The sequence below is a fragment of the Leucoraja erinacea genome, chromosome 10, assembly GCF_028641065.1.
Source record: "Leucoraja erinacea ecotype New England chromosome 10, Leri_hhj_1, whole genome shotgun sequence".
Taxonomy (NCBI): Eukaryota; Metazoa; Chordata; class Chondrichthyes; order Rajiformes; family Rajidae; genus Leucoraja; species Leucoraja erinaceus.
The window spans coordinates 18,180,183-18,203,378 of NC_073386.1; the positions used below are offsets into that span (position 1 = coordinate 18,180,183).

Sequence of the window (23,196 nt, forward strand, 5' to 3'; positions counted from 1 at the left end):
TGTGTATTACTTTGTTTCAGACTTAAATATAATTGATTCCAAAGTGAAAAACATTGTGGGCCCTATCATTGATGGCACTCGGCCTAATGCAGGGGAAAGTCAACATTTAAAATCCGAGGGCCTCCAATTTCTGCAGGGTTGTTTTCTCCCGCGGTAACCCAGCCCAACAACACCACTAACTCATGCAGTAGATGAGTAATGGTGCAAACCGCAGAGAAGGGGCAATTTATGCTGGGGGGTACTCCTGGCAATACCAGGAGAGCAGTTGTAGAATCAGGGCCTAGATCATTTAAGACATCCAATTTATTTTAATTCAGTTATTGTTGTTCCCTATCACAAACCTGACAAATGTTAACCCATGGAAGGAAAAATATATATCAAGGTAGTGATGTCAAATAACAGTGACGTCACCGTTAAAATATTAGGGAGTAGCAGCAACATTTGCAACGTGTTTATTTTAAATTTAATATAAACACAATTTCTGTACCCATCGCATTTTGATGAGAACTGAAGCTGATTGCAAAGTCAGGATCAAAAGGTTACGGTACCGGGACAAGGGACGGCCACTTTTTTTTAAGAGAAAACAATCTGACCTCTCACCTCTGGAAGCTGGGTTTGATTTTAATCCAAAGTGACACAATGAAGGTCTTCTATTTTTACTACGTACAATGGTCTGAAGTAAAATAGGTTTGAGGTTTTTCTCAATCCAGTCCCTAGTCATCTGAAGACAAAAGTTCAAATAAGACAGCACACAATAGTAATAGTAAATTGGCCATCTCATTTTGAGGGGCCGTAAAGATGCCTGGTATGTAAGCAAAAATATATATATCTTGCTTGTCAGGAATAATGGTGAATGATGTCATCAGCAATTATTCATCATTAAATGATGTGAACTTCAGGTGAGAAACAATGTGTGATTACATGTCGATATCCAAATGCAGCTGTCTGAGATCCAGCTGTCATTTTGCTGCCTGTCTTTTCATTCACATGCTTTGATTGCCATGAGGTTGCAGTATGTGACCTACAGATGCACATCCAATTAGTCACAGGTACCTTGAACTAGGAATTAAGGTAGCACTCTCTCTTTCTAAAATGTGTTAATTACTGCTAATTATGGATGAACATTAACTGTATAGATATGGAGCCTCATTCATGAGCAATAAAACCAAGTGCTGGAGGACCTCAGCGGATCAGGCAACATCTATGGAAGGAATGGACAGGTGACGTTTTGGGCTGGGATCCTTCTTCAGAATGATGGAGTATAGGGGAGAAAACTGGAAAAGAATGGTGGGGGGGTGGGACGAAACCAAGCGAGTGATGGATGGTGAGAGGCTAGAGGTGCAAAGAAGACAAAAGGGTGTCAGAAAAGTAGAGTGCCTTTGTCACTTCCTCAAAAAATATTACAGTCTACCCCTCTCACATATTTCCAGGCTTTGCCCAACCTCATATCTCAGTTACTACTTTCTCCACCCTACTCCATCAGTCTGAGGAAAGATCCCAATCAGAAACACATCTGTCCATTTTCTCCACAGATGCTGCATAATCCATTGAGTTCAATAAACAATAGGTGCAGTAGTAGGTAATTCGGCCCTTCGAGCCAGCACCGCCATTCAACGTGATCATGGCTGATCATCCATAATCAGTACCCCGTTCCTGCCTTCTCCCCATATCCCCTGACTCCACTATCTTTAAGAGCCCTATCAAGTTCTCTCTTGAAAGTATCCAGAGAACCGGCCTCCACCGCCCTCTGAGGCAGAGGATTCCACAGGCTCACAACTGTGGGTGAAAAAGTGTTTCCTCATCTCCGTTCTAAATGCCTTACACCTTGTTCTTAAACTGTGGCCCCTGTTTCTGGACTCCCCCAACATCGGGAACATGTTTCCTGCCTTAGCGTGTCCAAACCCTTAATAATCTTACATATTTCAATAAGATCTTGGTTGTTGGTTCCTCCAACAATTTGTATTTTGCTCAAGATACCAGCATCTGAAATTTCTTGGGTTTCCATGGAGCCTTATTTATTCTGGTTTCGAGTTATTTTTGGCTATCAAAAATATGTAATTTTCTTTTCTTTTCCATTTTATTTCTTTTTCACTTTATCCAATCATGCCCCTTCAACTTTTCATCTATACCAAATTTGACACTGTGGTATTCAATTCATGACCTTTAATTCAGTCTCCTCCTCAGTCTTTCTACTGCTAGTTACCCAGTCCTAAAATCTCACTGGTTAATGAGTTAACTGCTTCCCCTTCTTGCTCTGTCTTCGTCAGCTTGCAGTAATGAGATAGATATAAACAGATTGTGCAGAAGGATGCATTGAACAGTAAATGTCATTAGATACGTTATGGAAAAATATGGCCTTTGCTTCTGTTTGGTTCTGATGCAAGTATTAATGCTGAGTTCTTTACCTGCACAGTGAAATACTTTTTGCATATTTACACATGTAGGCACCCCCTGGTTTGGTGTCATTTCCAAAGCCATGCGTTCAGTCTACTGGAGCAGTTCCCCAATCCTAGTAATCCCCAGGCCCCTCCAGGGTCTTCCTCCATCACCCTTGACCTTTACTCGGTCTGATCTGGGAGTGTTGTATTGTATTGTATTGTATTGTATTCAAATTTATTGTCATTGTCTCAATTAGAGACAACAAAATGAATTTCCCTTTACAGTCAGTATCATAAAAATAAATAAATAATAAATATTAAAACATATTAAAAAAATAAAATAGAATTTAAAAAAAAGCACAAACACAGAAAGTCCATGACGCAACATAACACAGTGGCACCAAGGTGAGGAAGGCACCATAGTCCAGCCAGCCTCCCCTCCGATCTTCCCAGATGTTCATCCGTGGTCGGGGCCTTCCGAGCACCTGCAGTCGCCGCCCGGGGTGGCCCGATGTTCAGGCCCTCACGCCGGGCTAGTGGAACGTCGACGCCGATCCCCGACGGTGAACATCCTCCTCCTCAGCGGCCCGGACCTCCTGATCAGCCGCCTCCCGCAGCCGTAGTCCGCAGCTCCCGCAGCCGGAGTCCAAGCCGGGCAGAGTCGCAGGACCCCACGATGTTGGTCAGCGCTGCCCACGTTGGGAGCTCCGCAAACCGCAGCTCCATGATGTTGGTGCAGCAGGTCCAGCACTCCGGGCTCCGTTGTCCATTATGGTTGATGCCATGTACCTACGATACGATACGATAGAACTTTATTTATCCCAGGAGGAAAATTGATCTGCCAACAGTCATAAAACACAAAATACATGAAACGTGAAATTAAAGTGATGAGTGGAAAGGATTGGGGATGTGCACAGATTAGGGGGTGTGGTCTCAGTCTACCCCCCAACAAAAGGGGGAGGAGTTGTACTAGAACTTTGGTGCAATAATAACTTTACATACCGTCTCTACTGCCCCAAAGCTTTATATCACAAAGCTTTCTGATATTAAGCTCACGGCCCCCATGAAAAATGAACACAACTCCTTAAAGTGCCCAAGTGTAACACGTGATACATGACCACACAAATGATTTACTGAAGATTTTTTATTAAAGTGTAGTAGCATTCAGATCAATTATGCAGCAAGGCACTGGGATGTAACAGTGATTCCCACACCTGGATCTTAATTTAAATAGTGGTGTGGTCCAGAAATTTCCTGAAGCAGAGAAACACCATGTTTTAGTTCAGAGATACAGCATGGAAACGGGCCCTTTGGCCAACTGAGTCCGAGCCGACCAACTAGTTCTATACTACACGCTGGGGACAATCTACAGAAACCAATTGTCCTACAAACCCGCATGTCTTTGGAGTGTGGGAGGGAAACCGGAGCACCCGGAGATAAACCCACACAGTCACAGGGAAAATGAACAAGCTATGTTCAGCCAGCAGCCGTTGTCGGGTTCGAACCCTGGTCTCTGGGGCCATGTGGCGGAGACTTTGGGCTGCTGTCAGTGAATATCTGGTGGGTCTTTGCTGACTTTCTTTTACAAATGTCCAGCATGAAATCCTTATATTAGCCAGAAAAACTGCTAAATAATATCAAACCAAGTCTAATCCGAAGAACAGGGATGCACCTTACAGTATATGGAAGAGTTGGATGAAAATCTGACCTCATGATGATTAATTCTTGATTTTATACTGCTTACTATTTATCAGCCGTAGTTACTGCCTGAACACTTTAATTCACTTACTAAGCCTTTCTACTTCTCTAACTTTCTCTCCTCCTCAAAAAGTATCTCTTTAACTGAGCCAACTCCTCTTGATACGGTCAGCTATCAAATTGAATAAAAAGTGCTGGTGAATTGCAGAGACGATGCTCTGTGTGGTTGTTGTTGTACCAGATGTCCCTCTGCAGTAACTTTTAATCTCTTGAGTTAAAGAACTGCAGGCGGAGGTTGGTAGCTTCATATCCACCGTCGTGGAACCAATCAGTAGATGTTTATGTGTAAACCTGCATTGAGAAATGAAATATCAGTGACAGGAAAAAAAAAAGGAAATGCTAAAAAGCCAATTACTAAAAGCATTTTACTGTATCTATTATACAAAAAAAAAGTGAGTCTGCGGGGAGTAATGCAGCCTCTTGCTCTTGCAGCTTGTAACATTGATTATCTGCCACATCCAAGCCTGCCCCCTGTGGAGAATGGAAATTGATGGACAATTGAGAGGCTCCAAATCTCCTTTCAACAAGCTTTAAATGAACTTTGTGAACTTCTGTTACATCTTAAACTGAAAAGTTTACCCCCCCTCCCCCCTTTTTCTTTTAAACAAAAATTAAATTGGGGTATCCCGGACCTGTGCTAGTTTCCGGATTAGAAGCCCCCAACTCCAACGAAAATTCATGCTGTCCCAATTTCCACGAGAATTTGAGTGGATAATTGAATGCGGATAATGGGATTGACATTTCCCTGTAATCTGAAGCCCTTTAATTGGATTATAGTTGTATGCTATGTACATGACACTGTACTACGTCCTTATGCAAAATAGCGTTATGCCCGATGCAAATCATTTGATGGATGGCGTGTTAGGAGGTCACAGAAGGAAAAGAAACAATCTGTTACTGCACTTGAAGTATAAAAAGCGAGGCTATCTTTTCACCGATCAGTTCTTTGCTCAGATTACTGAACCAGCAATTAGAATTAGAATCTAAAACTATAACACATTTATGATTTATTTTAAATTTTGTTTCTCATGAATGTGGTGCATTGTAAAGTTCAGATTACTTTAATCGGTCTTTCAAGTCTTTCCCAAATCCAACCCGGACGAAGAGGTTGAAATCTTGTTTAACGTTGAAATCTTTCTCGTAAAAGAAGATTTGGCGTGCTGAAGTTAAAAGAAACATGTCTTGATACAGCTTCTCGAAGCTGGATTTGTGGTGAGGAGGTTCATTCAAACATAAATTGTCTGCTTCCCTGCTCTGTGAGGTTGCGAGGCCAGTTGCAACTGTTTCCAGAGGTTGATTGTCTAGTGTGGGGAGGGAGGGGGGTGTACGCCGTGCTCCAAAGCTCACAGAAGTTCATCTGCGTATTCAGACATTTACATACACACAGTTTAGTGGTGGTGGGGGCTGTCCCCCCTCCCGTAATATAAAGTAAAGCAGGCAATCGTGGACATCACACCATCAATCAGGACCCTTTTCTGGGTTCCCCTGATCTCCCCATTCCCTAGGCAACCAGCAAACAAAGCCATCATTTTCCCAATTTTCACAGACACAGGTGCTAACACAATGGTCGCTTCCTTCCCCAATGAAAGGGAGGTTAGGAAGGGGTACATGGGAACCCACGCTGACACACTCGTGCAGTTGAGCTGTCGGCCATCCGCTCTCCCATGAAAGGAGGCTAATTTGTTGTAACTGTGTTCCCAGGAGATTTGACATATCCTCGAGCAAAAGAAGGGAATTAATCTAAACTTCTGATAGGTTCTACTTGGGTAATCGTGCGTTAAAATAAAATCTGCCTCTGCTGCCACTTATTTCAGAAACTCCTGGAGCCCGGCCTTTCCGAAGCGGTCGTGAATAAAATGTTGTGTGTAGAATTATGACTGATTTGGGATGGATGTTAGCTATGTGCTGAGGAATTTAAACGCAGGGCTCCACACAAGCGGAGCTCCAGTAGTTAATGCTTGTCAGCTGAACCCTGAAATTGAATCACACAACTTTTAATCATTGTTTGGGTATATGTTTAGCACAATATTTACTGTGAGTTAAACAGGTTTTATAATTTTTTTTTCTTTGATTTCTGCCCATCTGCATTGGCAACTGTGTGTCCATTCTTCGTGATTTATGTGCAAAGACAATCATGGGATGATTATTGAAATAATTTGAACCATTTAACAAACTTATTTCACGTATTGATAGTGTGTGAAACAGTAGATGGGAAATAAGAACACATGTTACATGACGCAAAGGAATATTAGTTGGTGGTCTAGTCTATAACTAGTTAATATAAAATAAACATTGCCATTTCTAATATTAATCAAAATATTAATTTGATCTAGAAAAGATTTACTGCCAACCATTTTACCTCTTTTGGGGAAATAATTCTTGCGTTTATCTCCAAGAGTAGAGTAATAGAGGAAACAGGCCTTTCAACCCAACTTGTCCACACCGGCCAACATGTTCCAGCTAGACTAGTCCCACCTGCCAGCATTTGGTCAATATCCCTCCAAACATGTCCTATCCATGTATCTGTCTAACTGCTTCTTAAATGTTGGGAGAGTCCCTGCCTCAACTACCTCCTCTGGCAGCTTGTTCAAAACACCCACCACCCTTTGTGTGAAAAAATCACCTGTCAGGTTCCAATTAAATCTTTTCCCCTTCACCTTAAACATTTGTCCTCTGGCCCTTGAGAGTAGGTCTCATTTGATCTCACCTGCCTGCAGTGGGGGGAAAGAGGAGGGGGAAGAGGAGGGGGGGAGTTACCTTGATCTTGTCTTTGCCTTTTGAACAATAAACTCTGTACAGTGGAGTTTTAATTTTTTTTAAATGGTAATTTTTTTATGATACCAAGGTAAGTCTTTTACTCACACGTTATTGGAGAAGATTGAATGGTGGTGCTCGAAGGGCCGAATGGCCTACTCCTGAACCTATTGTCTAAGATTTGAAGAGGACCAGGAAATTATACTTGACACCTTCCTATTCTCATCTTCATGCTTCTCCCTGGCAAAATAACTTTTTCTCAACATATGCTTGCGACACCACCACCTTTCTTTAACCTAAGGGTCTCAGGGTTACGGGGAGAAGACAGGAGAATGGGGTTGAGACCTTTGTTTCCATGCTGTGATCTTCCTCCCGATCAACCACCTGAAGTTGAACTATTTGCAATTTTAATGTGATATTTGATGCTGAGATTATCTTTGATCAGCACACATTTTTCCGCGCTGTATCTCCAAACTAAACTAAACTAAACTAAACATGCATGCTAATGCTGAGGCAGTTTATTCCCATTTTAAGCCATTGCCTCCATCTGCCCCTGTCTTAACTCATCTTCCAGTGAAACCCTAATCCATGCTTTTGCTCCCTCCATATGTTATCATTTCAACCTACTTTTGTCTGATTTCCCTTGTTCTTTACCTGCAACCTCAAGAAGACAAGAACAGGAGTAGGCCATCAGGCCACAACCCTGCCCTGCCATTGATATGATCAGGGCTGATCAATGCTGGCCTCAGCTCCTCTGTGCCAGTTCCCTCTAGCCCTTGGATCCTCCATCCTATGCAAAGATAGGTTACCCTTTGCCTTAATATTGATCAATACCACTGCTTGCTGATGTATCTTGTCTCCTGGCTAATGAAGTGCTTAGCTGAGTCTTCAAATCCCTCCTTGAACTTGCCTCTCCTTTTCTCTGAAGCTGGAGTAACTCAGCGGGACCGGCAGCGTCTCAATGGATCCCAGATGCTGCCTGTCCTGCTAAGTTACTCCAACTTTTTGTATGTATATACGTACATATATATATACATATATATATACATATACATATACATATACAGGTGCACAACCTTTTATCCGAAATTCCAAATACGAAAAGCTCCGAATAGCAGACATTTTTTCAGTCCTTGAAGAAAGGTCCTTGAAGACGTTCACCGAGGGCGGCCCGCAGAGGTGACAGCGGAACCTCCGGTCGGTCCTCGAAGAAAGGGGAACTAAATCCCCATTCATAAAAGAGAAGGCAAGGGTATATTGCGCGGGAGGGTTAATAATTGACAATCTGCTGCTGCCTGCCCGCTGAGTTAAAAAGTTCCCACGGTAGACTCACGATACACAGTGTATCGTGAGTCTTGCGTGGGAACTTTTTAACTCAGCGGGCAGGCAGCAGCAGATTGTCGCTCCCTTCAGTTTCACCCCACCTACACCCCTCTGCTTCCCAGCCATGTGTGTGACCCCTTCCCTCCCCAGATCCCCGCCCATTGCACCGGCGCGGGGGCTTTGCACTGTCGGCGATGCCAGCAGGTCCGTGCCAGTCCCCGGAGACGTCAGGACCAACGGGATACCAACCCCAGGCCCACTGCAAGCACGGAGATCCCAGAGACCCACAGCCAGCAGCAGCCCAGCCCCGTTCCAACTCCAGAGGAAAACTGCAAACTGGCCGGAGATGTCAGGACAACCAGAAGCCGCTCCCCGATGGGTCGCTTACGGCGACAAGTGGCAGTTCGCCCACAGCCCGAGCTGCGCCCCCTCATCGGGACACCGACCCCCAGGCCCACTGCAAGCACGGAGATCCCAGATCTGCAACTCCAGCCCAACCCCGCTCCAACTCCAGAGGAACACACTCCCCGTAGGGGCAGAAGCTGATGGTGTGCAAGATACGTCTTGTTCTTGCGGTGGCGCTGCTCGGGCTGTGGGCGAACTGCCACTTGTTGCCGTAGCGGCCCATCGGGGAGCGGATTCCTCTGGAGTTGGAGGAGGAGGGGGGTATTGTGCTGTTTGATCGCCCCCTGCTATCCCAGGGACAGGGAGACACAGCGGCTTTTGAGATTGGTGGGCAATCACTTCCAAAGTTCTGCCCACACAGTCAGTACACCTCTCCTACACTTGTCTCCCGCACTAAGATCATCTCGCAGAGAATGATCCCAGCCTAACCCTCCCTATTCTCTCCTATTCTGCAAGAAAAAACTACATTGAAGACTCAAACTCGCGATCGAGTAACTGCCGGGATCGAGGCGCAAACTCGCGACCTTGCGGATATGTGCCGAGCACTCTACCACTGAGCCAGCCGTTAAAATCTACACTAAAAATCTTCCATTCCGAAAGCCCAAAAATTCCAAATTACGAAAAGTGTCTGGTCCCAAGGCTTTCGGATAAAAGGTTGTGCACCTGTATATGCACATATACATATACATATATATATACATATACATATATATACACATATACATATACATATATATGCACATATACATATATATGCATGTATACATATACATATATATACATATACACATATATACATATATATACATATCCATATATACATACATACACATATATATATACATATATACATGTATTCATATTTCCCCATATTTCCCCCAACTCCTCCAGATTTTACCACTCACTCACACTTAAGTAATTTACAATCCGTGCAGTACTAATGCAGACATTGTCGGGATGAGAGATGAAATTCATCATTTGGAGGAAATCCACACAGTCGCAGTGAGCCCATGCAAACTCCACATGAACAGGACTGGAAGTGGTGAACCTGGCTTACTGGACTGTGAGGCAGCAGCTCTACTAGTTGTGCCACTGACGTCCCACTACAAAAGTGAAAATTAAAAGAAAAGCACCCATGATAACTGTGGGAATCTTTTATTGCCTTTTGGTGCAATTGCATCCTTTAAATTGCTGCTATTCACTTGTTCAAAAGAAAATTAGCTGTGTTGGTTTTAATTGTTCCAGTGTATCAAATAGTTAATGAATCTGTACTGTTTTGAAAAAGCAGTTACCTATCTGTGGATGGCTGGATTGTAATCATGCTGACTGGATAGCACGCAACAAAAATGTTTTCACTGTACCTCTGCGTACGCGACAATAAACTAAACTATTAAGCTGTAAATTTGCTGGGAATTAAAACTACATTTTAATCTTGTCCATGCAGGCTATCCCTGGCAGAGAAGTTATCAAACCGACTTGTCGAGGTGATCAACATCAGAGACAAGGAACCTGCCAAGTGCAACATCATACTATTGCTTCTAATGGTACAGTGACTTCTCTTTCATTATTACTCACTGGTGTCTCCATTAACTAAATTAGTAGCCAGAAAGAGACCTACCTGGCCAGAACCTTTGATTCTTGTAGTTTGTTGTAATATGCACTTTTGAAACGTGTTTTGCCACTATATTGATCAGTAAAAAGTACTATATTGATGTTATCCTGTTGGAATGTAATGCATGAAGGTCAAGCACAAGTAATTCCCTTAAGGATTAAATGAATGGTACTCCTTGAGCCTTTTAATCTGGTGTTCCACCTGCAGGTGAAATGTGATAAATCAGCTCTTGCAAAGAAATAGGGAGTAGGATTGGTTTTTCATCTTATGTTTGTGTGTTCCTAGTATTACTATTTAAGGAGGACCGAGGTTTTTACATATTAGTAAAGATTGATGTACAAATTTGGAGTTGCATTGAGCTGAGAACTTGCTATGTGGAATTAAGGTGAGAGGGGGTGGGGGGGTGGGGAAAGATGCCGGAGGAGGTAGTTGAGGCAGGTACGATAGCAATGTTTCAGAAACATTTAGACAGGTACATTGATAGAACAGGTTTAGAGGGATACTGGGCCAAACACAGGCAGGTGGGACTAGTATAGATAAGACATGTTGGCCGGTGTGGCCGTAGGGCCTGTTTCCACACTGTATGACTCTAATTGCATGTTTCTCCCTCATTGGTGAGCTACTAAATGGATTGATGGCCACATGGTTTTTGATGAATTTACACAGCTAGCAGCTTAATGAAAATAATTCTTAAAATATAGGTTTGAGAATAAAATAAGTATCATATTTTTTATATGAATGAATGAATGAATGAATACGTTTTTTGGCCAAGTATTCACATACAAGGAATTTGCCTTGGTGCAAGTGACAACATGACATACAGTGACAATTAAGAATGACACATAAAACTTTAAACATTAATAATAAAATATTATCGATTAAGCATGTCAATTAAATACAATACCAGAACAAAATGAGGCTACAGATTTTTGGTTATTGAGTAGAGCTACTACCCGTGAAAGAAAAGCTGATTTTATATCTGGCTGTGGCAGCTTTGACAGTCCGGAGTCGCCTTCCAGTGGGAAGTGATTCAAAGAGTTTGTGGCTAGGATGAGAGGGTTCAGAGATGTTGCTTCATTTTATAAATATTCAAATGGCAGCTTCAGCCTCTGTTATTGGAGGCAAGGTGGCAGGGCAACTACCTTAGGAGATGTGAGGGACAAGAGGTTAGAAGATACTTGAATGAACCAGAGTCGCGGGAGCAATGTTGCTCTGATCTGTGGAAAGAATAGATAGAAACCAAAGAATGAAGCACGTATGCATTATAGGAAGAGTTTATCCTTGTTGCAATTGGAGGAATACTTACTGATTTATTTTCTATCCAATTTTTTAAATAGCCGTTAGTTTCAGTGTGGTAACCTGGATGGGTTGTTATGCAAATAAAGATTTATTTTAGTTCCACTTACTTATACTAGAAGGGTGCTTGTATATGGAATACAATCTGTACACGTGGCCCATCATAAAGCTCCAATAATCAAAGCAGGCTTTATCTTGTGGTAGTATTGCTTTATGTTAGGCGCATGGGTTGTAATGAATTGTTATCTGGATTTCAGTGATTAATATATGCAAATATTATTTTGTTTCTAGGCCTTTTTGGAATTCTGCCTCCCTCTGCAGTTAATTATCAAAACACTGGAATGCATCAACCTTACCTCAATAGGGTAATAATGTAACAATTTAATATATGCAAATAATATGCAAATCATCTGTGTTTGCTATTGCAGAGGTGTCTGATTTTCTTGGGTAAATGAATTGGTATTCTACCAGACAGTTGGTTTAAATTGGGACAATATTTATGAATGCAATGCAGCAGTGCAGTGTGCTTTATCGTATAGTATAGTATAGTATATCTTTATTGTCATTTTCCTGAGTACTCACATACCCAGAGGAAACAAAAAAACACTTGCTCAACCAGTGTCCATTCAGTGTGCAGTAAAAAATAAATAGAAATAAAAATACATATATCATGAACAAATTAAACACTCTACTCTCTACTAAACATCAACAGGCGTTCCGATCGGCAGCGGCACGACAGTGGCTCTGCTGCAGTGTGTCCAGGTTGATGGTTGGTGCGCGATACTTTGGCGGGGGCAAAGTCCGTTTATCAGTCTTATAGCCTGCGGGAAGAAGTTGAGGAGCATCCTGCTGGTTTTGCAGCTAATGCTCCTGCACCTCTTCCCAGATGGCAGGATGGAGAATATGTGATGCGATGGGTGGTAGGGGTCTTTGATGATGGAGATGGCTCTGCTGATACATCTCTTCCTGTATATGTCCAGCAGGAAAGGGAGTGGAGCACCAATAATCCTGCTGGCGTGATACTATAGAGCAGTCATTTTCAGACTCTCTCTTCTGATTTAGTTTGTAAAGTGCCAAATTCAGGCCTGGTGTACAGTGGAAAGCAGATGAATGGAAGCCAATGATTTGCAACAGTTTGTAGTCAGAGGAAGAACAATGGGCCTGTTTTTTAGGCGACTATAGGCAATTAGGCTGTCGCCACATGGTCGCCGGTGTGTCACCTGTATGGTCATGAGTCGTCTCCTCAGTTGCCCAAAGAATTGTTGCGTTTTTCTGGTCGCCGCTGGATTTTGAAATGTTTAAAACTTTCAGCGACAGTTGACAGTTGGTTTGACGCCAATGAGCGTAGCTTGACATCTCCTGACGTAGGTGCTGTCGTAGGTTGTCGTCAGGATGATGTAGGTTGTCGGTACACAAAAATGCTGCAGAAACTCACGTAGGTTGTCGCTGGTACTGACTTCGGTGAATTCAGATTAATTTTTCTCTCTGTCACTTTTTTTTTGATTGGGAAATCAGAGATAAAGATTAAACGTAATCGTCAGAGCACAAGAAGGGGAAACCATTGTCATGTGTAGAATGAGGTATGAAAGCTTAGTATTGTCTTTCTCCTGAGTGGTTAGCACACGATAAAAGCTTTTCACTGTACCTTGGTACACATGATAATAGATTTTACTTCGGAGTCACGTGAAGAACCCGCTCAGCACGCATGCGCGGCATTTACGTTCAGCAGTGCAACAGCGGCGCATCGGGAGTCAGGCGCTCCTGCTACGGGGTGAAAGAACGGACCGTCGGGTAAGCTCTGAGGTCGGGTTTTTCTTTCACAGGGAGCCTTCTGCTGTCAGGCAGAGAAGAAAGGCTCTAGAACAAACCTGTCCCCCGCTCGACTCCACGGAGGAGCGTTCCATCTGGGGGGGGGGGGGGGGGGGGGGTAGCAACAAGGCGGTAGGACCGCTTACCGTGCGCTCCGCTATTCCCTGACACCGCGTCCGAGCCCAGCCCGCTAGCGCCTGAGCAGCGGGCTGGAAGTAAAGCCACGGAAGAGGCGTCCGGCCGGTGGCTTCCGACTTGTCGGACGGGGACGTCTCTCCACCCGCCCGGGGGAGAGACAGCCGCCTGAGCCGCATGGAGCTCCAGCGAGACGCGCTTTGTGAGGGGCGCTCTCGCAGGGAGAGTTCAGGCACTCCCTCCACAGTGCCTTCTGCACTGTCCATTGCTTCCTCCTTACCCGAGGGTAGCTTTGGTGACCAGGACTGGGCTGGTCAAGAAGAGGGGACGATGGCTGAAGAACTCGGGAGTATGCAAGGGGTGCAGGAACAGGAAGAGCTGCTAGGTGTGGTGGACCGCTACGTGGCAATCCCACGTGCAGGAGGCCGTTAAAGGCCAAACCAGCGGCCAGCATTAACCACCTCTCCAACAGGCCCCTACGGGAGAGGTGGTCAATAAGGCCTTAGAAAACTGCAGCGGATCCTCAGGCTCCTGACGTCAGCCATCACATCGTTTGCTCGTTCCGTGGACAAATACGGAGATGACCACAACCTTCATAAACAAATCATAAAACCTGCCATAAAATCCTAAATTTGCGGGGTTGTGCATACCCCAGCCACTGAGCCAGACCCACTGCTCTTTGGCAAAAACCTCACAAAGCATATGAAGGATAAGGAAGAGGCTTTAAAAAACTTTCGGTCTCATGAGGGCAGGCCCCGGGACGAGCAAACCAAAAACCAAAAACAATAATTCCTAAGCAGCAGCACCCCATCGCGTCCATCAGTCAACGTCTACCATATGGGACTGGTGTAAAGCTCGGGGTCCGCATTCTATCCCCGGAAGTCTTCTTTAGACCAGGGCCCATAGCGGACCCCATGGAAAATGCGCCACCCCCCAACATCACAGCCACATCAAACGACGTGCAAGACTCGTTGGACCGGCAGGAAACAGAACAATACCCATAACCATGGAGGTAGGTGGGTCTGGTTCCTACCAGCATATAGAAAATAGGGGATTAATACTAACAGGGGGGAGATTACACCTGTTTTAAGAAGCACGGGAGTCTATCACGAGTGATCAGTATATACTCAATGGCATTAGTGGATAAAAAAAATACAATTCATACTAGAAAAATTGCCACCAGTTCAACATTCACCCCAGAGGGTATTTTTCCCTCTCCGTTAGAGAAACAAGAGGGACAAGCTGAACTGGTGAGACTAATTACAAAGGGTATCATGGGAAAACATGAACCCTTGGAATTTGTATCAAATATATTCACTAAACCCAAAAAAGATGGTGTATGTCGCATCATCATTGACTTAACTTCACTGAATATGTTTGTTAAGAATATGCATTTCAAAATGGAAACGGTTGTTACTGCCACACAACTAATTTCCAAAGGATACTTCATGGCAAGCATTGATGTTAAAGATATTTACTATTTAGTACCATTCACAAGGATCATCGCAGATACCTGAAATTTACCTGGATGGGGCAGCTATGGCAGTTTAAAGCGTTACCCAATGGGTTCACATCAGCCATAGATTATTCACCAAGATACCAAAACCAGCTCTGACAATATTCAGAAGACAAAAACATATTGTCATGGCATATCTTGATGATATCTTAAATAATAGGCAAGACCATGGAATTGACTATGTTAGCTGTATCAGCTACCAAACAGTTATTCGAAACCCTGGGATTGTCTTACATCCAGATAAATCTAAGTTGAAGCCATCCACAATCATGGACTACTTGGGCTTCACAATTAATTCAGTCTACGTGACTGTAACATTGCCAGGAGACAAAACAGTTGAATTGGCACAATCATGCAACAATTTAATGATTCGGACCTTTGCACTGTCAAAACTTACAAAGAGCAAAGGTACAGGCACCAAAACGACACACAGGTCATTATGATCGTGTCATAAAGTTACCCACTGAAGCAATATCAGAACTACAGTGGTGGGCAAAAAACGTTTGGCATAGTTTCAGCCCTATTATCATCACTAACCCTACGTTAGTTATCCAAACAGATGCCAGTGCTCAAGGCTGGGGAGCAACTAACTCTATATCCAGCACAAGTAGTAGATGGACTAATCCAGAGTCATCGTTACCACTTACACTGGGCATTAATTATCTAGAGATGTTGGGTGACTTTCATGGTTTAAAAGCATATGCACAAATATGCATCACTTGCATGTACGGTTACAAATAGATAATACTACGGTGGTGGCCTACATTAACCATATGGGCGGCATAAAATCGGTATCATGCGACAAGTTGGTCAACACAATTTGGCAATGGTGTGTCAAAAGACATATTTGGCTATCAGCAACTTACCTGCCAGGTAAGCTAAATACAGTGGCAGACACCAGGTCACGTAAATTTAATGACAACATCGAATGGATGTTAAACCCCAAAAAATTTGCAAAAGTTATCAAGCAATATGGCACGCCAGATATCGATTTATTTGCATCAAGGCTAAATCACCAGGTACCTATGTATGTCGCTTGGGAACCAGACCCTGAGGCAGCAGCGGTAGATGCGTTCGTGCTGGATTGGGGAAATTCTTCTTCTATGCATTTCCTTCCTTCTCCCTCATCAGTTGGGGACTATGTACAACACAAATGGACTCGGGTATTTTGATAGTACCCGACTGGCCTACGCAGCCATGGTTCCCAATACTCCATGACAGAGTTGTTGAAACTCCGATGGTATTCCCCAGTGACCCAGAGTTATTAACACCCAGTGTCGGGCACAAGCCACCCGTGCCATGAACAAATCAAACTCCTGGGTTGCAGATTCTGCACAAACCACTTCTGGGGCTGGGATTATCAGAACAAACCGTCAACACCATGTCAGCATCCCTCCGAACATCCACTAAAAACAGCACTTGTCCAGCATCAAAAAATGGGAGAAGTACTGCTTGGATACAGGGACAACCTACTCAACCGCTACAGTTACCAATGTACTGGAATTCCTGGTGAACCTTCACCACGATGAAGGACTCAGCTACAGAGCCATCAACACAGCTAGAAGTGCCCTGCCTGTCTATTTAAAACCAGCTCTAGGACAACAGGCCATGGGGTCCAACCCGCTGGTGGTCAAACTAATGAAGGGTATTTACAACTCTAACCCCCTAGACCAAGGTACACCCATATATGGGATGTCAGTGTGGTCCTGACATACCTAAGGGGATAGCCACCAGCCAGATCCCTCAACCTGGAACAAATCTATGCTCAAAACATTCATGTTGATGGCACTTGTATCTGCACAGAGGGTCCAGTCACTACACCTAGTTCGACTGGACAGCATGCTCACAGCTCCAGACCAGATCTCTGTCATTATCCAGGCACTGATCAAACAGAGCAGACCAGGAACACCTAATCCAGTCGTGGAATTCCGGGCTTACTCGCCAGAACCATGGTTATGTGCCATGACCCACCTACTATCCTACATAGACACAACCAAAATATTCGAGGGAGATGTAAAGCCTTGTGGGTCAGTCATAAAAAATCTTATGGTCCGTTGACGAGCCAAACCATTTCGAAATGGCTCAAGCAGGTGCTAAAAGCTGCTGGGATAAACACTAACATGTACAAATTTTATTCCACCAGGGCAGCATCCACGTTGACGGCTAAAAGAATGGACGTGCCTATAGACCACATCCTGACTACAGCAGGATGGTCGGGGGAAAGACCGTTCAGAAATTTTATAATAAGCCATTGGAAAAACGTGTTTTATTTGCAGAAAAGATTTTACAGACTGCAAATATTTAATTTAAGCCCAGGGGAGCAATTTAATTTCTTTGTTGTTATTGTTAAAAAATACCATTGTGTTTTTCTTCAAACAGATTAATTGGTTGATTACGATAACACACTTCCTCCCTCAAGGACTTCGGCAGTGCGTGAAATAATACCTGTTACACGGTTTGAAATCACAGAGCTTTGAAGTCTTCACGTAGTCACTCACGTGACTCCAAAGTAAAATAGTAAGATTAAACGAGAACTTACCAGTTTGAAGTTTGATCTGTATTTTATGAGGAGTTACGATGAGGGATTACGTGCCCTCCGCTCCCACCCTCATTAATATGGGTCAAAATGTTAAACTGATGTCTCCTTTTCTTTACTATGTTTACTTCAATAACTGTGTCTATCCGTGATTCCACACCGCTGCTTTGAAGTATGCCGCGCAGGCGTGCTGAACGGGTTCTTCACATAATCCCTCATCGTAACTCATCATAAAATACAGATCAAACTTCAAACTGGTAAGTTCTCGTTTAATCTTACTATTAAACTGAACTGAGTACCCAAAGCTGGACAATCCCATCACAATAAGCTGTTGGCCATCGATAATGTAATATTCCAGGTCAATTAATTATGTGGCATTGGATTTAGTAATGAAGGCTCAAAATATTTAGTACCAACGGTCTAGTACAACCTTCCAATTTATTTCAAGAGTCTCTGGATATTTTTATAAACTGCTACAAAACAGCAACTACACTTTGGCACTCTCACCAGTTTTTATTTTACTTCAATTTATTTAGTTCTTCTACCTGGGCTCGCAGCTTGCTTGACACTGGTCTTGATTTGTAATAGATTAGCTCTGTTTGACATAAGATAGGTGGCCTTTAATGCCACAGTACAAATCCTAAACCATGTCTTCATCTTGTCTCAGAATCCTAATTAAATATGGCCATTTGCATTAAATAGGTTTTACCAATCCATCTTCACCTCTTTCACCCAATCTTTCCCCTGCAGAAATCCATATAAATCACATAATATAATCAGCCACATTAATAGTAGGCTTGACGTTTTGCCCTACACATTTCATTTGTATTGATGTTCACAGAATATGTCCTCAACTTTAAATCTTTCCAATTGCATCAATGGGTTCTATACATCTCTTACACAATGGAACATTTGACATCTGTTCAGTGCTTCATTTTGTTGTTTTGATTAATAATCTTTAATTCTCAGGGCACCTTTTTATCAGCATTAATGCCTTTTTATTCCATATAAGATGCACTCCTTGCAATGCTCATCCACCTCAATGTTATGTCAACCTCCCTTCTGTGGTTTCCAGTTGCAATTGTTTCCATTCTCTTGGGATGGTGCCCAAGCACTACCATTTTGGCTTACTTATACACTTATAGTCAAACTTAGTAAGATTTCAATGATGATGATGATGATGATGATGATAATGCTTTCAACGATTAATGCGCCTTGCTGATGAAAATGGATCATCACTTGTGCTGAGTGATTCCAATTTTAATAATAATAGTTTCCAAGCAAACTTCTTTTCACTCTTCCTACTCCTGGCCTAGACTCATTTGAATCTCCCTCCATTGTTATGTATACCATTTTAACACTAACACTGTACCACACAAAGTCCCTTGCGTTGTAGAGACCATTTCCCTAGGTGCGTTTTACTGTTGGCTAGCATGTTGAACCTTGGTCTGGATGTGCTCATTAATTGGTATGCACACAAACTAAATTGACAGTGTGCAATCTATAATGAGGTCAAAGCTGCAATGATGTGACAGATTTTTTAGAACACCTAATTACTAATCATCCCTCTTGAACCACGATGAATACAAGATTAGCTGGAAGGTAGGAGGCACTGGCTATAGAGGATGGTTTTTCAGAATTGAGCCCTGACACAGTTGAGGGCAGCACAGTGGCACAGAGGTGGCCTTACAGCGCCAGATACTTTGGTTCAATCCTGACTATGGGTGCTGTCTGTACAGAGTTTGTACGTTCTCGTTGTGGCCGTGCGGGTTTTCTCTCGGTTCTCACACATCCCAAAGAAGTGTGGGATTGTAGGTTAATTCTCTTTGGTAAAAATTATATATGGTCACCTGTGTGAAGGACAGTGCTGGTACACGTGGTGATTGCTGGTTGGCGTGTACTCGGTGGGCCTCAGGGTCTGTTTCAGCACTATATCTCTAAAATAATGTGAACCACAGTAAAGGTTAACCTAGTGCGCCACTGGGATTGGTGGTTTTGTAGTTATTTATATAATCAATTTGGATGAGAATGTGTGGGGTGGGGGTGGGTGGGGCATGGTTAGTAAATTTGTAGATAACATTTAAAATGGATGGTGCAGTGAAGATGATTATCCAAGATTTCAATGGGATCTTGATAAACTGGGGAATGCCAAGTGGAATTTAATTCAGATAAATGCACGGTGTTTCATTTTGGTTGGACAAACCAGGGAAGGATGTTTACAGTAAACGGTAAGATCCTGAAAAATGTTGAGAGACACTTTGGGGTGCAGATTCATAGTTCCGTTAAAGGTGGTGACGCTGGTAGGCATGGTGATTGATGAAGAAGCATCTGGCATGCTTGCCTTCATCGTTTGGGGTAGGTGTGGGGATTGTAATATCATGAGGAGCACAGGAAGGTGAAAAGACGTAGTCTTTTCCCCAGTGTAGGTAAGTCATAGGTTTAAGGTGAGAGAAGAAAGATTTAAAAGGAACCTGAGGAGAAGGTTACTGTATACAGAGGATGGTGCGTATATGGAGCGAACTGCCAGAGGAAGTGGTAGATGAGGTTACAATGATGATATTTAAAAGACCTTCAAACATGTGCACGGATAGGGAAAGGTTTGGAGTGATGTGGGCGAGGTGCAAGCAAGTGGGACGAGCTCAATTCGGCAACTTGATCAACGAGGATGAAATGGGTTGAAGGGCCTGTTTCTATGACACTATGACCATCTATTTCAAATGGAACCACTCCTCTGCTAATTAGATCTCCAATAAAAATGATGGAAACGTGAATAAAATAGGACAAAGGCTGGAAATACTCAGCAGAATGTGGAATGAAAAACAGTTAACATTTAACATCTGAGATCCTTTATCAAGTTTCCAATAACAATTGTCTGGAATTGGACTGCCATTTCTTACTTCAACAAGTATCGTATCCACAGAAGGCTGTGGAGGCCAAGTCAGTAGGTATTTATAAGGCAGAGATAGATAGATTCTTGATTAGTACAGGTGTCAGAGTTTATGGGGAGAAGGCAGGAGAATGGGATTAGGCAGGAGAGATAGATCAGCCATGATTGAATGGTGGAGTAGACTTGATGGGCCGAATGGCATAATTCTACTCTTATTCCTTAAGTCCTTATGACCTTTAGTTTGGAAACTAAGGTCAGAGGAAAGTTTGCCAGCCAATATACAGTAACAACCACACTGACCAACTAAAATGTTTAAATGATAGACTTCACCTCAATAGACTAACCATTTAGACATATATTGTGTAAGACGGAACTGCATCTGCTGGTTTAAATTGAAGATAGACACAAAAGCTGGAGTAACTGGAGAGTAGGAATAGGTGATGTTTCGGGTCGAGACCCTTCTTCACATTCTACCTGTCCCGCTGAGTTACTCCAGCTTTTTGTGTCTATTTTAGGCATGTATTGTCTTTTTTTTGGTTGGAATCCTGGCTGGGTTAAAGCCAGCCTTGACATTTAAATATCCAATGCAACATCTAATTTTTGGAGGGCACAACAACACTCATTATTTCGTATATAGTCATTTTTTCCTCATATGCAGTTTATGGAAGTTTGTTGTGTACAAACTGATGGTCACATTTGCAGATTACAAATAGCAACACCCACCACTAACTATACTATGAAAAAACGTAATTGACTGTATTATGTGTGGGAGGTTTTGAGAATTAAGTTGTGTAAATCCAAGAATGTTACGTCTTTCTATTAAAGTTGAGCACACCTGTTTTGGTATGTTCCTTGGTGCATCAGGGAATATTATAAGAGCTATTAAAAGAGTGTGTATAACTCATGTAGGCAAATGGTTTAGCGTTATTTTCTTAAGTAATAATCATTGTTTTTAATGATTTTCTTTATTTTAGAAAGATCCCAATATGTGATCTTTTCCTATTGAGCCCTGTGGAACTGGTTAATGTTTGCTGCCTCTTACTGAGTCTGATGACAGTGGATAAAGATACTATACAGGTAAAGCCATGTGCATAACTAAAGCAAGGAATGAAACCAATATCAATTTTCCATGGCTGCAACTCCCAGGACCAATTAAACAGCAGAAGAGGATTGCCAGATGCTGAATTGGGAATGCCACCTTATATCTCCAATCTTTCAGTGTAAACCCATGGGATGAAACATTTATCCCACACCAATGATTGTAAGAGTTTGATACCAAGTACCAATAGTCTCATTACACCAACATAACCAGTTTTGATCCCATGTAATTCACCAGTAGATTGCTCATTCATAATGATGATCACGGAGAAATTAGGTTTAAACTAATGAATTTGAAAATGAGGCAATGTTTTAGAGTGAAGTTCATAAAACACAGGAACAAAATTGGGCCATTCAGCCCATCGAGTCTACTCCACAATCAATGTATTCTCTCTATTGAAGCAGAGAGAATACATTAATTGCGCCTTGTCCAATGTAGCCATTTCAACATCAAGCTACAAATAAGTGAATTTGTTTTTTCTGCACTAATTTAAGGTGGTGGTTCAGAATTTACTCTGATGTTAACTTTTGTGATAAACCTGGTATCCATCAGCCTATGTTCCAGGCGTTAGCATCATCTGGCTATTGTTGCTCCCAAATGGTCAAACCCACTTTGTGCAACTCGACTCCTCTTTGCATGATCCAGTGACTTCCTTTCATTCAATTGACACTTCAGTGCAGGTTGCTAGCCCATGAGTTCCAAAATTCAGGTGAAGCAGAGGTGAGGAGCTCCTGCTGAACCACAGAAGTAAAAGGTGGAAAGGGTTTGTGATGAACAACAATCTTTTTCTTTGTTTCCCCCGAAAATGTCAGTGTCTTTTTTCTGAGGGTAAGATCCCTACGGTGCATTTAGATGATGCATAATACTGTAAATAACTCATTGTCTGTCAAAGCTATGCTACCAGTGGTCTGAGTGCCAAGGTTGATGAGTGACTGTGCTTTTTCAAGTACATTAAAGACATATTTGACTCCTGGTGTTTTGCAAGTGACATTTAAGAAATTACACAAATCATTTTGCAGATTTGTGTAAAACTATGTAATACTTGACAAAAATCCTGATAATGACCTCTGAGATTTTGAGGTGATCAATGTCTTGACCAAGTCCAGGTAGCTTTTAAGAGGCTAGAAGTGCAGGGAACAGAGGGAAATAGATCATGTGCAGACAGATGAGATCAGATTGGAACAAACATTGTGGGCTGAAGGGCCTATTCCTGTGCTGTACTGTTCTACCATTTATTCTGCCTAAATAAGGTATATCATACACCATCCAACTCCCCCTTGATACTGCAAGCAATGTAATGCAGGAGGATGTGATTCTTCAGGACCTTGTGTCCTGCTGGAGATGACATTTGCTCTTTCATTATTTTGATATGTATTGTGGACAGCATACATGCACTGAGCAGACAAAAGGTAGTTGGCCTGATCTCCCAGATAACACCATCACCATAACGTGTGGTCCCAAGCTGGGAGTAGCAGAAGATGTATGTTATTTTACAAGACAGCCGGGTATTTCAGATCCAAACCCTCAGCTCTCTGTCAAATGTCAGGATAGTACATATGTTGTTTCTAACAACATGCAGTTAGTGTGCTACTTCTTTTTTTAAATTGCCTATGATAAATCTGCTTGAAAACTGTTTCCTTCCATTGAAGAATATGAGGAAACAATAGAATCTCCGATATGTTTGAGCA

General features: G+C 42.6%; 1 protein-coding gene across 2 annotated transcripts in view; it reads left to right on the plus strand.

Moving 5' to 3' along the window:
• Positions 1 to 10,007: 10,007 nt before the first annotated feature.
• LOC129700860 (uncharacterized) overlaps positions 10,008 to 23,196 on the plus strand; it is a 79,098-nt gene continuing 65,909 nt past the window's right edge. The window contains exons 1-3 of one of the 2 annotated variants that reach the window (XM_055641626.1): positions 10,008 to 10,162; positions 11,818 to 11,891; positions 21,384 to 21,486. In XM_055641626.1, the coding sequence (XP_055497601.1) occupies positions 10,160 to 10,162; positions 11,818 to 11,891; positions 21,384 to 21,486 (180 nt within the window). In that variant the 5' untranslated portion in view covers positions 10,008 to 10,159. The remainder of the gene's footprint in view (positions 10,163 to 11,817; positions 11,892 to 21,383; positions 21,487 to 23,196) is intronic. The other variant, XM_055641625.1, reaches the window with a different exon arrangement.